The sequence below is a fragment of the Mesoplodon bidens genome (assembly GCF_964165515.1).
Source record: "Mesoplodon bidens genome assembly, chromosome: 9".
NCBI classification, from domain to species: Eukaryota; Metazoa; Chordata; class Mammalia; order Artiodactyla; family Ziphiidae; genus Mesoplodon; species Mesoplodon bidens.
In genome coordinates, this window is record NC_138166.1 from 73,078,949 (window position 1) to 73,096,563 (window position 17,615).

Here is a 17,615-nt window from a genome sequence, read left to right on the forward strand (position 1 = left end):
GGGCTTCCCTGGTGGCGCAGTGGTTGAGAATCTGCCTGACAATGCAGGGGACACAGGTTCGAGCCCTGGTCTGGGAAGATCCCACATGCCGCGGAGCAACTAGCCCCGTGAGCCACAATTACTGAGCCTGCGCGTCTGGAGCCTGTGCTCCGCAACAAGAGAGGCCGCGATAGTGAGAGACCTGCGCACCCCGATGAGGAGTGGCCCCCGCTTGCCACAACTAGAGAAAGCCCTTGCACAGAAACAAGGAGCCAACACAGCCATAAATAAATTTAAAAAAAGAAAAGAAAAAAAAAAAAGAATGGACTTGAGGACATAGCGAGGGGGAAGGGTGAGCTGGGACGAAGTGAGAGAGTAGCATTGACATATATACACTACCAAACATAAAATAAATAGCTAGTGGGGAGCAGCTGCATCGCACGGGGAGAACAGCTCGGTGCTTTGTGTCCACCTAGAGGGGTGGGATAGGGAGGGTGGGAGATGCAAGAGGGAGGGGATATTGGGATATATGTATACATATAGCTGATTCACTTTGTTATACAGCAGAAACTAATGCAACATTGTAAAGCAATTATACTCCAATAAAGATGTTAAAAAAAAGAATATTAGGAAATGGCAAGAAGGTAGGATACATCTTAGCTACTAAAGATAGCAAGACTTGAATTGATGGCAGTATGTGAAAATGTGTACATGATAAGTCAAATTCAAGGAGAACACACATTAAAACTATAACAGGTGGAATAAAATTATGATTGACATTAATGGTTGAAGAGACTTATATACACAGTTTAAAGAACAATGTTTAAAAAAATAGAAAGTGTTTGTCTGCAGCCAATGTGCATGTTGTACGTAGACCACTTAATGAGGCACTTAATGAGGCTTTCAACCCTTCCCAGCCATGCAACTCCTTTTGACTGACACTACCTAAAGGTCCACTAAGATCAGGTAAATTTCTCTTATACAAACTTATTATAAAATGAAAGGTAATCTGTGTGCCTAAGGAATAAAAATGTTATCTAAGAAAAACCGAGAAGACTGATATGTGTTACTTATCCTTTCTCATTTTTTAGAAGATATATTTCATAAGACACATAATAAAATCATTTTCTGGGTTTTGCCTAGAATTGACTGGCATATGCATATCCTTTGGGATTTGTTTTTTCCTTTGGGAATCACTCTTCCACACAAGGAAATGAACTTGGGAAGAAGGTGGTTGTAAGATAAATTGTATGGGGTGAGTTCTAATATTTACTGTACAGATGATTTTCAACCTACATATATTTTTATTATCTTCATAGAGTGAATAGAGAACCTAGTTCTACATTTTTTTTGAAAATTCTTTGTATATCCACTACTGAAAAGTTTAAGTAAATATACATGTAGAGATCTATGTTCAGTTTTGGATTTCAACTAGTCCTGTTTTGTGGTTGTTTTATATTTTATTAAACAATCTACCAGATCCTTATTCTTTTCTCTTTTCTAGATTCATATAAAATTTGCAAAAGAAAATCTTCCTCTATCATTTGGAATTCAAATAATGATATACTGAGCATTGCTCTTTTGTACCTGGAGGCTACAGACTTAGCTAAAAAGCAGTGACCTGAAATCAGTAATAATCACCAGGAATGTAGATTGGGAGATTAAATCTGGGAGATCACAGAACCATGTCTCCATCTAAAAATCAAATGGAAAAAAAAGAGAAATAAAAGAATAGAAAGCTCAGTTACTGATGTAGTTTTTCTACATTGAGATATTAAAGGAACTCTTTTACCCAGTTCTAGCTTTCTCCCACTTCTACTCATTCTTCAGTATTTTTTGAAGGTTCATTTACAAGCAAGTCACAATAATTATGAACTCCACGAAGCTAGACACTCATTCATTTTGTATCCTCAGCACCTCTAATTTCCTCTTATTTAGTAAATGGTAGGCAAGTATTTGTTGAAAATAGAAATGAATGGATAGATAATCAATAGTAATAAATTCCAATATAATTCTACAAAATATTAAGTGCAAGAAGATTATTAGTCTCATTCTGATAAACATTTCTAGCACACATGCTTACTGTTATTTATTCTTTTGCTTGTTTTATCTTAATGGGTACTTCAGATAATGTAACTGTTGATAAATGTTTTAACTAAAGTTATCAGAAAACCATTACAATTAAAGCTAAATCTTCTTAACATATTACTATTAGAACCTGCTTTGACTCACACTGATACAAAACTGAAATGAGTGTTAAAAAATGAATTGTTATATTTTATGCATAACAATTCTTATGGGCATAACTAATTATTACAAATTAATAAATTAAGACATCCTTTTGTTAAATAAATTTGCATATGGAGTGTTTACTATAAAAATTTGACTTCAATTTCTTGAGGTATTTTTTTTCCCAAGAAACTGATTATATATTTTCATAAGCAGCCATTAGACATACATGCCATTCTACATTGTCATCTTCTTTCCCAAGAGTTAGCAACTTGGTGAGTGGATTTCCAGTGAGTCCAGTGTTACTCTCAGGAGACTGGTGTCCATGCTGTACCAGAAGTGCACTGCTTGGTGTTGGAGGGTGTGACCGTTTAAGAGTCTGGTGGACGATCTGGTGGTCAAGGGTCATGAAAGGATTTACTTGCTGTCTCTGAACTTTCTGTAGCTGAGTCCTAGCAGAACTTTCCAGGTGTGCTGGGACCTACCAAATAAAAACCAAAGAAATGCAATGTGTAGCATCATCTGGTAAAAGAGTTCCACTTTCAACAATTGGATTATGACAATAAACACTATAACATCTAGTTTCTTTCTAATTTATTGTCTATGCTTCTGTCATAATTTACATAAGATATTAATGGACTATAGTTTTTGATAAGTCATTTAAACTTTACTAAAATATTTTAAATGCTAACCAAGTGTTTAAGAATAGCTCTTAAAATAACATGCAACTGAAACCAACTTGGAATAAATATAAAAGCAGCAAAACTTTTTGAGGGTCTGAAAAAGAATGACTAAAATAATAAAAGGAAAACACAGCTGATTTACTATTATTAGTGATTTTTATATAACATATATCTCTTGTATTCCTTTATATTACATATAAATATTCCATTGGCTATAATCACTCTATTTTTAATTAAAGATTTTAAAAAATTATCCATGAGGGAGAAGATACTAGAAATATATATACTAAATATTGCCTGATACTTTATGGGTGGTGAAAATCTAGGTGATTTTTTTCAGTTTTCTGTATTTTCCAGAGTTTCTATACTGAGTTTAATTTTTTAAAAATCTTAATTTTAAACCCTTCCATATTCTCACTTTATAATAACAATACTTTGATAGAATCATTATGAATTGACAGAAAGAAGCATTCAGAGAAAAATCTAACCAGTGTCATGTGCCAACTAAGCAACTATCCAGTATATTGAAATCCCTTTTTCAAATAATAGACATAAAATTCTGGGCATCTTCAGTCTAGCTATCATAGTTAATGATATACCATTATTTGTATAAGGACAATTTGAAGTATTTCAAGCTTTCCCGTTAAAAACCTCTGAAAATAGTATTGCCTGCCAGTCCCCTTTATATTTACTATGCTGCGATGTGACTTCTAATACATTTTCCTCAAGTGGCCTATATATAAACCTATTTAATATTTCCCTCGTGTTAAACAATAGTAAAGATTGCTGTACAGTGCTTATTTTTCCTTTTATTTCAGCTACACAAACTACTCCTTAAATCCCTTAACATGCATTAGCTCAGATAAATAGCCTTTACAAAGTATTTTGCATTTAAATTAGCTGGTTTGGGGTACAATATTGTAGTAGTTACTTTAGTTTAATTCTGTTATGCTGACATTTTTAGCATTATTTTAATTGTACTACCATAAAATAATTTTTCAGTCATATAAAAAAGATTAAGATTAGTAATAAAGATTACACATATTACTAATTATATTGCTGTGAGCTTTAAAGTTGTAAAACAACATTTCATTAAAATGCCTGTGGTAATTTTTTTGGGGTAGCTATTTAGATTATCCTACAGTTTTTTTTTTTTTTTTTTTTTTTGCAGTATGTGGGTTTCTCACTGTTGTGGCCTCTCCTGTTGCAGAGCACAGGCTCTGAAAGTGCAGGCCCAGCGGCCATGGCTCACAGGCCCAGCCGCTGTGCAGCATGTGGGATCTTCCCGGACCGGGTCACGAACCCATGTCCCCTGCATCGGCAGGCGGACTCTCAACCACTGCGCCACCAGGGAAGCCCTATCCTACAGTTTTAAATGAATCCTTCTTAATCCATATAAATTTACAAAATATACATTATAAAGAGCATTTTCAGATTCACAAATCTGAATGACTTTCACACAACATAACTGAATGCTAAAGGACATTGTATATTATTTTAAGAAAAGTATGTTGAATCAGAATTTACAACATTCATTAAGTAATTCATTTTTCACTTTTCATCTATGGATGCTAAAAGCATCATTAGAGTACTTATTGTGTTTTGTGTTACATCAGGAGTCCAAGGGAAGTCATAACTGTGATCCTAGGGCTCTAGGAATTTACAATATACTTGGGCAATATTAATATCAACTACAGCAAAAATGATGATGATGATAAAAATAATAATATGCAGCAGGTATCAGGCACTGTGTTAAGCATTTTACACACATTGTTTCATTTAATTCTTGTTACAACCTTAGGAGATAGGTATCAATAGTACCCCCATTGCACCATATAATTGAAGCCACTGAGACTTAGAGAGGTTAAATGGTGTGGCTGTTATCACTTCACTAGTAAAAGATGGAACTGGAATACAGGGCCTGGTTTCCCAAAAACTACATGATATTGGCTCCTGATTGAAATGACTGGAATACAAAGCAAAAGCTCAGTAACATATACAATGAATTTAGAATGCCACAAGAAGCAGTGGTTTTAAAAAACGAATTGAAAGAGAAAATGGTTATAAATCAGGTGTTGGAAGGAGATGGTCCTGGGATAGGGGACAGAAAGAAGGAAAACTCAAACGTAAAAGATCAAAATGAAAGAAGAAAAGAAGTTGGGAGGCAGTCACAAATATTAGTCATGAAAAGGAATTCACATGAATACTTTTCCTCTACCATCTCATTAGATCACTCTATACAGAGACACAATAAAAAATATGAAATTCTAATTCTGCCTGAATTATTGGTTATTTATAGGGAATTACAAGGGTTTAGCAGGCAAACGTGAAGACTCTCTTGGATCCTACATCTATATACATCTGTATACAACATCTATAAACTAAGCATGAGAGTCTGAAAGATCAGTGGAGCCAGGGAAGATTAAATGGAATGTAATTAAATTACTCCCCAGTAAACCTCCGTCTTTTCCAAGCATGGACTGATATCAGAACAATGAGACAACTAAATGTAAAACATCAGTTAAACCATGTGAAGTCAATTTTAAAATACTTTTAAATTGCCTGGGATCTGAAGACACAACTATAAAACTATCTATTGGATTGGTTTCACTGAAGGTCTTGGTACTTGGTGAGATGAAGTAAATGAAACTATATGTTGCCATTGTTCATTTATTTATTTAAGAAATATTTTTGAGTGTCAAGTGTGTGTGCACTGAGTCGTGCATTGAAGGTAAAAGGGAGATAACCACAGTATCTGCCTTCAAAGAGCTCGTAGTCTAGTCAGGGAAGAAAAATAAGAGATCTCCAAGGGCAAGGGCTGCATTTATCTTGCTGGCTGCTGGACTGCCATACTTCCTAAACATAACCCAGAGAGGGGCACAGAGCAGGCACTTAAAAATATGTGTTCACATGTGTTCAATGAGTGATTTTATGAATAAATCATTAAAGTACAGTGTGTGAATAACTATGGTGACTGCAGAGAGCTTTGGGAACCCACTAGAGGAAGCAGGTAAACCATAATCAGAATACCAAAGTCTTCACCTAGAAGGCTAGAGCAGCTGTAGATTGTGATTTGGTTCTTTGGACTATCAAAGAGACTAAGACCACCCAGATGTAGGGAAGTTTTGCTATTGAAAGTAATAAGTAAAACATTATCTCCTAACTCTGAATTATGTCTCAGCATTATCTCTCTGGCACGCTGTTATTGCAAACTAAAAATAATGATGGTCAGCTTAAGTCCAAGGTTCTGTGTATGTGCAGAGATCTGTTTTATTTCAATTAAAAGAATTTATTTACTTATATCCTCCCTCTTTTCCAAAACATTATAAATAAATACGAGGTGTAAATGTGGTGAGAGGTATTTATGCCAGAAAATGTAGGCTGAAGATTAATATTGCAATCGAGTACAAAATTTACCCATGAGCATCCTGACAGCCAAGGAAAAAGGAAAAATTTAAAAACGTATTAGGTGGAGCCTTGTGAAATTGCAGATATTTGACAATTTTTGATCTACAAATTGTCCCTTCTGTATAGTTCAACCTAATATATATTTCTTAATAAGTAATTAAATCATGCCAGCTCTGAGGAAAGACAAATATTTTTCAGAATAATATCTGAGAATTTATAAACTAGATTTTTTCATGGAAGACTTGAATGATATCTTGAACAAAATTCCAACTTGCAAAATAGGCAGTGAAATTCTTTATATGTCTATATTTAAAAATAAATATTTATCATCTTAAATTGAGTTAGCCGGGAAACATAATCTGAAACTTGCCTGTAGGATATTTATTGGGGGGTGCTCTCAGAATCAGCGCTGCAGTAGGGTGAGGGAAACAGGATCAGATGGAGGCAAGAGTGGTTTAGTCATGAAGGGGATAATGTTGGCCATGCACCACAACATCCACTACATTTATTCTTGATCAAAGGCCCAAAGCATAATATGAATCAGCTCAAGTGAAAGCCCAAACATATAACTTTATAGTGATCTGACTTGACCCTTAGATACCTTAGACAGCACTTAGAGCAGGCAGAGCAATGTTTTCCAAACCAATTTATATTTCAGATTCCATATTTAAATACAGTAACCTAGAGGATCACCTGGTTAGACCATTAACCCAATATCAATTATCTCAACCTAGGCTTTCAATAGAAATTATGTTGTTTTTTTTCAAAAAGTTCCATTATTTGGAGTTACAAAAATGAAACTTAGCTTAAAACATCCAATTTTTTTTTAAATATGCTTCAAATATAGTTAAGTTCTCATATTCTAATAAAGGGATGTGGGTTTTTTAAAAATTAGAAATGCATGTATTGATGAGCTTTAAAAAATGCTTAGATTCATTAATAAGAGAACAAGAGCAATGTGCTTAATGGGTCAATTGAAGTATTTTTTTTTAATTAGAAATACATAAATTCCTGCAAGTACAACAAGCTAATGGGAAGAAATTGGTCAGGAAGAAAAAAGCATTTTGGTTGTAGAAAATATAATCACTGGGGAATCACAATCACAAATACAAAATGAATGTATCTAATTCAAAAAGAGTCATGTACCACAATGTTCACTGCAGCTCTATTTACAATAGCCAGGACATGGAAGCAACCTAAGTGTCCATCGACAGATGAATGGATAAAGAAGATGTGGCACATATATACAATGGAATATTACTCAGCCATAAAAAGAAACAAAATTGAGTTATTTGTAGTGAGGTGGATGGACCTAGAGACTCATACAGAGTGAAGTAAGTCAGAACGAGGAAAACAAATACCGTATGCTAACACTTATATATGGAATCTAAAAACAAACAAACAAAAAAGTTCTGAAGAACCTGGGGTCAGGACAGGAGTAAAGACGCAGACATAGAGAATGGACTTGAGGACACGGGGAGGGGGAAGGGTAAGCTAGGACGAAGTGAGAGAGTAGCATTGACATATATACACTACCAAATGTAAAATAGATAGCTAGTGGGAAGCAGCTGCACGGCACAGGGAGACCAGCTCGGTGCTTTGTGTCCACCTAGAGGGGTGGGATAGGGAGGGTGGGAGGGAGACACAAGAGAGAGGAGATACGGGGATATATGTATAGCTGATTCACTTTGTTATACAGCAGAAACAAACACACCATTTTAAAGCAAGTATACTCCAATAAAGACGTTAAAAAATTTTTATGTATCTGTCGGGTTTTTTTTTCCTACTCCTATTTTTAGACTAGAATAGATGCAGGACTCCTGACTATTGAGAGCATTGATGGAAATCCATGAGCCAGCCCAATGCCATAAGAAAAGGTCAGATCTCATTCTCTGACACAACAGAAGATGATTTAGGGTATCTGATACCTGAAGTAGTTTTTTTGTTTGTTTTGTTTTTTAATTCCAGAGTTTAGATCAGTCTTCGGAGGTTTCAACTCTGTAAATCAGCAAATATTTAATTAGAAATTAAGGCTAACAAAATGTTATGTGGCCCTATATGCATTTTTATTTAAAATCTCTTGGTAGGTAGAAGAGCTATGGAGTAATGCAGGCCAGGCAACAGTGCTGGCTAGAAGGAGGCATTCTTATTTTCACACAGTGGTTTTCAAATTATGCTCCTAAATACATGAATTAATTCTCCCAATTTACGTTTCATTGTTCCACACTGTAGTCTTTTGATTTAGTTCTCATATGGGTTTCAGTCCTATCCAGTAGATAAACAACACGGAGAGTATTTTTTTTTCTTTTTTTTCTTTTTTTTTTGCGGTTATGCGGGCCTCTCACTGTTTTGGCCTCTCCCGTTGCGGAGCACAGGCTCCGGACGCGCAGGCTCAGCGGCCATGGCTCACGGGCCCAGCCGCTCCGCGGCATGTGGGATCTTCCCGTACCGGGGCACGAACCTGCGTCCCCTGCATCGGCAGGCGGACAATGGAGTATTTTGAATGAGGAAATTTTAGAAACAATTGGGTAGGTAGTTGTACAGAAAAACAAAAACAAAAAAAAAACAACTTTGAAGGATTTCACCAACCCTGTGATTCTCTGTCTATAATATTGTCTACTTGTATCATATCTTCTTAAATATTGCTACAAATCATATAAATTCTTTTAAACATAATTCATATATATGCATATATATGATAGCCTCTTTAAAAAGTTACCTTTTTATAGAGAAACCGTAAGATAATTGTAAAAGTCCTCAGCTAATTCTTTTAACATTCACTCAGCAAACATTTAATGAAAGTTTGTTCTTTGTTAAAGCCAGTCCCAAGGGAAAGTCATTCCTCTCCAGAAAGCAGGTCTATGATCCATGTGTCACCATCCACCTGGAGATCACTTATCTAAACTGAGGGCACAGAACCTGGGAGGAGATGAAACACCTTCTGGGTACTGGCCTTTTGAAATTCAAAACTAAAAAGTGGTGGCAAACATCACACAAGCAATCGTCTGAATAACAAGACATTTTATCACCATTAATTTGACTAGCCAAAATAATCAATCAGGCAAATATGGGCACCTACCTAATGAGTGTGTTTAGACTATCTGCAAAAACAGAAACAGAAATATTTTCAGCAAGAAAAATATTTATTCTATACGTATTTACTATGTAGTGCTAGTAAATAAAAACACATGCACTACCGCTAAACACACACACACACACTACAGGCAGGTGTATACACACAGCCCCATCAAAAAGCAAGACAGACAATCCCATTCACTACAACATGACAACCCTCATTTAATTTTGTTAATTTTGCACTAAGGTTGAAATTAATAAATGAAGTAAAAGCTTGGACTTCATAAGTGAGTAATAGGTAACTATTAATTATGTTCCTAGTAGCAGAGGTATATAAGAAGAAATCTATTTTGGGGGGCTTATGAATCTACTACCTCCTAGATACCTACTCATAAAAGCCACATGACGTTTGTTAATATTCTGTAGCAAAGATTAATAACTCGTTTCTTCAAATCTTACTTTCTTCACAGCAGTCTTTGGATATGATATACCCATAAATCTCATCCTGACTAAACCTAAAATTATACAGTCGAGCTTGTCTGATTGAGATATAACTACTGAACAAAGTAGGGCCGGGTTCATCAAAAGTTTTACTTAGGTTTCTGAATAACTGTCAGCATATTTCAGCTGAGCATTATATAATCCAAAGCTATTTAATGGATAATAATATAAAATGTGATTGTAACATATTCCTTCAGTCCCTATCACTTGAATTTGGATAATTCCAATGCTGTGTCTTTAGAAGAGATCCACACTTAAGAGACTTTAAAGATGCATGAATATTATTAAGCATAGTTTTCCTAATTCAATAGTGTTCTAGCAGTAAAAATGCTTGCACTCCATGAGCACTCATATTATTACTGTAAAGACTAAGCTTCCCTTACAACTCCATCTATCTCCATTTATACTTGCATTGATTTGCTTTGTTTATGTTAGTATCTCAGGAAAATTACCATTTTATATCTTTAAAAGAATTAGAACTAATGCCAGAAATAACTGTGGTTTATTTAGTCTGATCTGTTTTATAAGAGTATGTGTATATAGAAATTTAGAGCCATAAATATCAACTAAGAATCACAGCAGACACTGACCACTTCCCATTGACTTCAAAATTACACAGCAGCCATGTACACACTAAAGTCAACTGGCAATATCATCAATAACCAAAATAAGTTAATATGAAAAATGCAGATAACTTAAGCCATAATACTTTAACATATATTTGACATTGCATTCTCAGGCTTAGTATTCATTAATTCTATAAATATTTTTGAGTGCCACTACACATCAGGTTTTATGCAACTGTGATAAGCTCTGGGGATATAATTATGAACAAAATAGACATAACCCAGTCTTCAAAGAGTTCACAGTCTACTAGGAGAAATAGATAATTAAAATATAATTATAACACAATGTGATAAACCCTGTGAAAGTAAAGGGTGTCACAAAATCAAGCAGAAAGACATAGATAAAATGGGAACGAGTCATTCAAATGACAGTTTCTGCTATTAATTTCATTGATTCATTCACTTAATAGATATGTGTGTGCCTATATATAGTAGCCAGTTGTGTGGGTCACAATGATGAATAATGTGAAACATGGTCCCTCTCCCCATGCAGCTTATGGACAGGTGGAAGAGACAGATTTTAATCTAATAATCACACAAATGACTGTAAATTTTCAAGTGTAACAAGTGATAGGCAGGAGAGATACACATGACTATGAGCCTGTAGAAAAAGGTTATCTAGACAGAAGTTAGGGACAACTTTCCTAAAGAAGGGATGATAGGGCTGGATCTGGAGGATGAGTAGGAAATAAAGAGAGGAAGAGTAGAAAAAACATTTAGGGAGATAAAGCAGCATATGTGAAGACCCTGGTGGGAAGAAACAAGATGAAAAAATGCACTGAAAGGAGATGATAGGACTAGAGCAGAGTGTGGTATGAGGCTGGGGAGGCCAGTAGGGCCAATTCATGCAATCTTTTCGGTATAGAAAGATGTCTTATTTTCTTTATCATAAGAAAGGGGGGCAGTAGCAGTTCAGTGGGATGAATTTTAGAGAGGTAAAATGAGAGAGTTTAGGAAAGAAAAAAGGGCTGCTTGAACTAGGGTCATGTGATAAGGGTTGCATAGTCACATGGAAACAAGTAGATGGATTCAAGAGATGTTTAGAAATGGATTAAGAAATGACACCTGAGGTTTCTGGCTTAAGTGACTAAATAGATAGTGATGGCTTTCACAGAGAAGACTAGGTTTTTTGAGGGGGACAGAGAATTATAAGTTCAGTTTTGAACACGTTGAGTTTGTGATGTTTTGAAAGTGTCCAAGAAGGTATGTGAAGTAGGCAGCTGCATTTATGGGTATGGAATTCAGAGGTAAGGTATGGACTGTGGATAAAATTTACATAACATCTACACTGAGGTGATAGCTGAGATGATCGTTGGAGGATGTACAGAAGATGTACAGAAGGATGTACAGAATAGAAGATGAGAGGACCTAGTGCCAAAGATGGTTAACTCCCATGTTCTAACTACACGTAGGGAAATCTATTCCGATTCTAAACTTTATTTTTCCCCTTGGTTCCACTGATTTTTTTCTCACATTTTGCAAAATGCTTATTTGAAGTTTGTGTGTGTTACATTGTCAGGTAAATCCTCCTTAATTAATAGTTAGTTTGCCCTATTTCTAAAATTATGCATTCAACTTTCTGATGTAGATACAGCCCTATTTTCCTAGTCCAATTGCATTACAATACTATCAGTCCTCCACCTCTTAACTGCAATTCCAAAATCCAAAATGTTCTGAAAGTAGGAGTTTTCTTTTTTTTTTTTTATGTTTGGCACAAACCCAATTGGTGACAAAAATCAAACCTGAAATGAAGTAAGATTATTTAAAGTCTTTCTTTATCCTACTTACAGTAGACATTCACATGTACTGTTGCAGGTATATTAATGTGTTTGATTATGGGATGCTGTCTTGGACTCTGCAGGGTATCAAGGAATATGTACCATATTACCTTTCAAATTTTAAAGTATTGATAATTTTGAAACACATCTAGCCCTAGGTTTTTAAATAATAGATTTTGTACCCTTTCTTGTTTATTGAGTGAACAGCCTATAGAAAGGACTATGCTATATACTTTGCATATATTATCTTATTTACTCTTACAATATCATAAATAAATACTCAATTGGGCCTCCACAATTATTTTCTAAAACTTCAGTACAATATTTAACTGCATTTTGTTTTCAGAAATTATAGTGTATCAAAAATTAAAATTGAGCATATTCTCTCTTGGAGAAATAATGAGATGAGGAAATGTCCTTTCCAATTCAACAAACCAATTGAATGAATGAATGATGTATTCTTCCTTTAATAAGAAAGAATTGTCCAGTTGTAACATTATACTTTGATATTATTAGACATATTTATGTTTAGTGCTTATGGCTGTCTTTAAGTAAGTTAACACTACAGTTTATATTCTTTTTAGAAGCTTCTCATACAATTAAATTGTTTCCTGTAAATGTGGAAATATACAAGTTAATTACTTAAGCTAGATTCAGTAAAAAGTCTTCTTTAAAAAATATTTATCTAATGGCATTAAGACTTGAACATTAATATTTATTAATGACTTTTATAAAACAAAAGACATTTTGCTTCAGAAATCAACAGTTGTGTTTAAATGATGCTTTATACTTCACAGTTACTTTCAACTTAAAACAAAGCTCTCATGTAATGCTTAAATGTACTATTTTTCATCCTCTGTATAGTGACTTTTTGATATCATTTTCATTATGAAGTTGTGAATGTTCTTTCAAGGACGCAGAGAATAAAGGAGAAACAAGACTGACCTCTTCAAAAGGTCATATTTCAAATATCTTGGAAAGTCATCAATTTTTTTTAAAAAAAAGTTTTACACATTCTAAAATAGATCCAAAGCCATAAATAGGAATATCTGGGACAAACTTCCATATAATACTTGTCATCTCTTGTATCATTATGCTGCAAATACATTACATTTTTAATTTTTAGTATATCTTAATGGTAAGATTTGGGATAACATCAATATATTGCCGACTTATGCAGACCTTATAAAAGAAATTCATAGGCCACTTAATGCAGGTGAATTTATAACAAATAAATTTATGTATTTTGTAAGAATAAAAGGATCATACATGTTTATTCCTAAAAAAGAAAATCTAAACAATTCAAATTGGTTTATATTATCTTAGGCTTGAAAACTTTTTATATCCCTTATCTACTTTATGAGTTGATATATGGTCGTCAATTAATGAAGTCATTTTTATCATAATAAAATGTCATCATTAGAACTGCAGTATTATAGTGTAACCATTTTCTAAAAAATATGATTGGGGCATTTTAGGTAGTTAAATATTAAAATAATCTAATTGAAAATGAGACTTTAAAATTATTCATTTTGATTGGCAAACGGCAGAAAATGGCTTTGTTTCATAAGTACATTTTATCACTCAATTTTCGTAGATATTACTAGTGTTTCTAGAGAAAAAAAAAGTAAAATTTATCTTGTCTTTGTTTTACCTAACTAGTACATATAATTATTTTTGGTTCTCTATGTTTTAAAGGCACCTGTTACTTCATTATTTACATAAATGAAACTCCTCAAGTAATTGTGCCCTCATGTACGAAAGGCCTTCAGTTACAAAGTTGTAGTTTTACTTTCCACTTATCCCTGAAGAATAATGTTCCTTTAGAATCAAAAAAATATACTTCCGCTTGGAAAGTATATAGCCATGAAACATCAATTTGTTGAGAAGATTGATCACAGGACCTCATGGACTAGTTGAAAGCCCCAGAATGCAAGATAATAGTAGCCACAGTCACAAGTTGAATCAAACACTCCAACGATTTAAGTAAAGACTTTTATCCTCATTTTATAGATGAAGAAACTGAAGCTCAAACAGGTTATCAGACTCGCTTACAATCACACAGGCAGAAAAGTGAATCTGACCTCTTGTCTTTTGAGTACAAGGAGGGTATTCTTTCAATTGCAAGTTATTTATTATCAGCACACAAGGATAGTAAAACTCCAGCCCCTGCAATTAGAAAAAAATATGTCCCATATCTGTATACAAATATGAATCAATTGACTCTACTCTGTAGTGGAAAAACCTTTGGAGTTGCTTCCTCATTATTAGTTGAGTTTGGCTTGATTCACTTTTGATTTTGTATTATTTTGTGTTTCACTTCATCTATCTTATAACCACCTTATGGTGCAAGACCTGGGTTTTCCATACAAGTGGGGTAATGCTATAATTGAAATCTACCATCAGAAAATATGAACTCTAGATAAGTGTTTCCTTTCTTTAAGATGCTTTTTCCACTTTAGTCTCTAGATCTATGTATTAAATATACACTATTCTGAAGAGTATTAGCCTCCTTACCCACGAGAAATTTTATTTCCCTTATATCATTTTCTTGTTACCTTTTCCAAAAACCTTTTACTCCTTTTCACAAGGGTGGATGGGAAGGCAGCAGGTGGAAAGAGCAGAAAATAATATTAATTTCAGCTTGGCTTATTCTATATAAATATCATGACTATTCTATTCAGTATCTTTAAACTTCCTGCTTTTGGAGATAAATTTAAGAAATGAATAACTGCATATAAAAAGTTGGTAAGAGTTGAAATAATAAAGAAGTTCTTTGTAAGAGCTTTCTTTTGTGTCGATTACTTTTGAGAAATAAAGAAAAATCAAAGTGCTAGTTAATATTATAGCTTTGGAATATATGGAAAATATTTTTACTGAAACTTCATACATGAGGATACAGGATTCTATTTTCCACACTAATTTGAGCAGACAAACTAAGTAAAATAAAACTTTTTCATTGAAAACAAAAATAAATTTGAACATATTTGTTTTAGCCTTTTTAAACTTTTTCCATTTACTTTCAATTATTCAGTGGTAGATAAAGTAATGCCTCTTTCACCAAAGATGTCCACATCTTAATCCCCAGAACCTGTGGATATCTGACCTTACACTATAAAAGGAACTTTGTAGGTGTGATTAAATTAAGGATCTTGAGATGGGGAAATTATCCTGGATTATCTGGATAGGTCCAATGTAATCTCAAGGGAGGGTCCTTATAAAAGAGACAGGAGTGTCAGAATTAGACAAAGGAGAGAGATATGGCTATGGAAGCAGATCACACAGTGATGAGAATTAAGCCAAAGAATGTGGGCAGCCTCTAGAAGCTAGAAAAGGCAAGGAAACAGATTTTCCCTTAGAACCTCCAGAAACAAACTAAACCCTGGTGACACTATGATTTTAGCCCTGTTTAAATGATTTCAGATGTCTATCCTCTAGAATTGTAAGATAATAAATGTGTATTGTTTTAAATCACTAAGTTTGTGGTAATTTTGTTACAGCAGCAATAGGAAACTAATAGGTACTCCTTTTAAATTCTGAGTTTCTCATTCTTGTAGCATTAAAAATCTTGATGATGGCTTCTAGGAAACACCCTGCCTGGAAATTCTGGTGCTATGGGATTTCCTCATCATAGCTGAAGTCATTTGAGGAAAATCCTACGGAGTTCAGTTCCCCAAATCTAATGTCTTTAATTAAGTTCTCAATGTTATTAAAATGCTCCAATAGCAGAAGTTATAAAGACAAAATGTTCTTTCTTACCCACTTCCTCCCTTCCTTTCTTCCCTTCTTTCTTCCTCAGTATGATCTGAATAAAGTGTAGGTGAGGACAAATGAAAATAGAAAACTAGGCAGAAGCCAGCTCATAAAGAGAAATAAATACAACCTTAAGCTTTGTGCTTATAGCCCTGATGTGCCATATAAGACTTTTTTTAGCAGGATAGTAATATGATCAATTATTATTTCAGAAATATCCCTTAGGCAACAACATGGAAACTGAATTATTGAAAGATCAGGGCACAAAGAGAACAATTAGGAGTTTTTAGTAATATTCCAGGAGAGAAGAATAGAGGGCCCAAGCTAAGGCAATAGTATTTGATATTAAAAAGATAGATTAAATGTTACCCATAATGTAGAGGATAAAAATTTTAAAATATGTACAGGATTTCTGATTGGTTTATACGTGTGGTGAAGGGGAAGATTCACATATGATGAAGTGGTGGAGAAGATGGCATTTATCAAAATAAAGAATAAAAGTGGAGGCAAAAGATTAGAAGGAAAGATGCTAACTTCAGTATTGGACATAATGAAATCAGAGTGGCTGTGAAACATCCAACAGGGATGCCTAGTAAACAGCTAGATGTGTGGATTTAGAGAAACAGATATGGTGGCCAGCTTAGAACAAATCACTGAATCAGGGTTTTAGTTAAAATCACACAGGACAAAGAATTAGAATTAAAAAGACAGAATCCAGGTAAAGAACTCTGAGGAATATCATCAACATGTAATGGGCAGAAAAGACTAAAGAAATCTCAAGAAAGTATAATGAAAATTAGGACAGAATGATATAACAAAGCCAAAATAGGATAGAATTTCAAGGAAAAAGTGGTTAACAGAGTCAAATAGCACAGGGATGAGGGAATAGAAAGAGCAGGAGATATTGCTGGCAGATTGGGAAATAACTGGGTCACTGGTGACCCTCAGGAGAATGATCTCAGGGACATAGTGAGAATAGAAGTCAGCCTGCAGGGACAAGGGGGACATTGCAAGTTGTAAATGAGGAGACCTCGGGGCTCAGCACTAGGCACTTCTTCTCTCTCTCCACACTGTCCCCAAAGAGGGTCTCATCTGTTCCCCTGGCTTTAAATACCACCAATATGCTAATGATACCCAAATTTGCAATTCTCTTCCAGAACTCTCTATGAAATGGAAACTGGAATGCAGTAACTTGAAAAGTGAATTGGAGATGACAGAGGACTCAGCACTAGACACCTTCTCTTTCTCATCTATGTGGATGATATTGTCTATTCCCTCAGTTATAAATACCAGTTACACACTAACAAAACATGAATCCCAAAGTTTCTCTCTGGGAGGCCGAGGTTTATGTATATTAGATAAATAGATAGATATTTCACAAATATGTCGAAATTTAAAATTTGCATGTCCAACCACTTGTGATAATCCTCCCCAAAGCCTGTTTCTCTTCATTCTTCTCCAAATCAGTTAATGGCATAATTATTCATCCAATTTCTCAACTCAGAAACTGTGCAGGCTTCCTTTTGTCCTTCATTTTCCTTTACCCTCATATATAATCCACCCCATCCATTCTAACTCACAAA

The 17,615-nt window shown here is 34.4% G+C and overlaps 1 protein-coding gene across 2 annotated transcripts in view; it reads right to left on the minus strand.

The window, feature by feature from the left end:
• Window positions 1–17,615, minus strand: part of TFEC (transcription factor EC) — a 663,356-nt gene that overhangs the window by 44,634 nt on the left and 601,107 nt on the right. For both annotated transcript variants that reach the window (XM_081243616.1, XM_081243615.1), the window contains exon 6: window positions 2,438–2,689. In XM_081243616.1, the coding sequence (XP_081099742.1) occupies window positions 2,438–2,617 (180 nt within the window). In that variant the 5' untranslated portion in view covers window positions 2,618–2,689. The remainder of the gene's footprint in view (window positions 1–2,437; window positions 2,690–17,615) is intronic.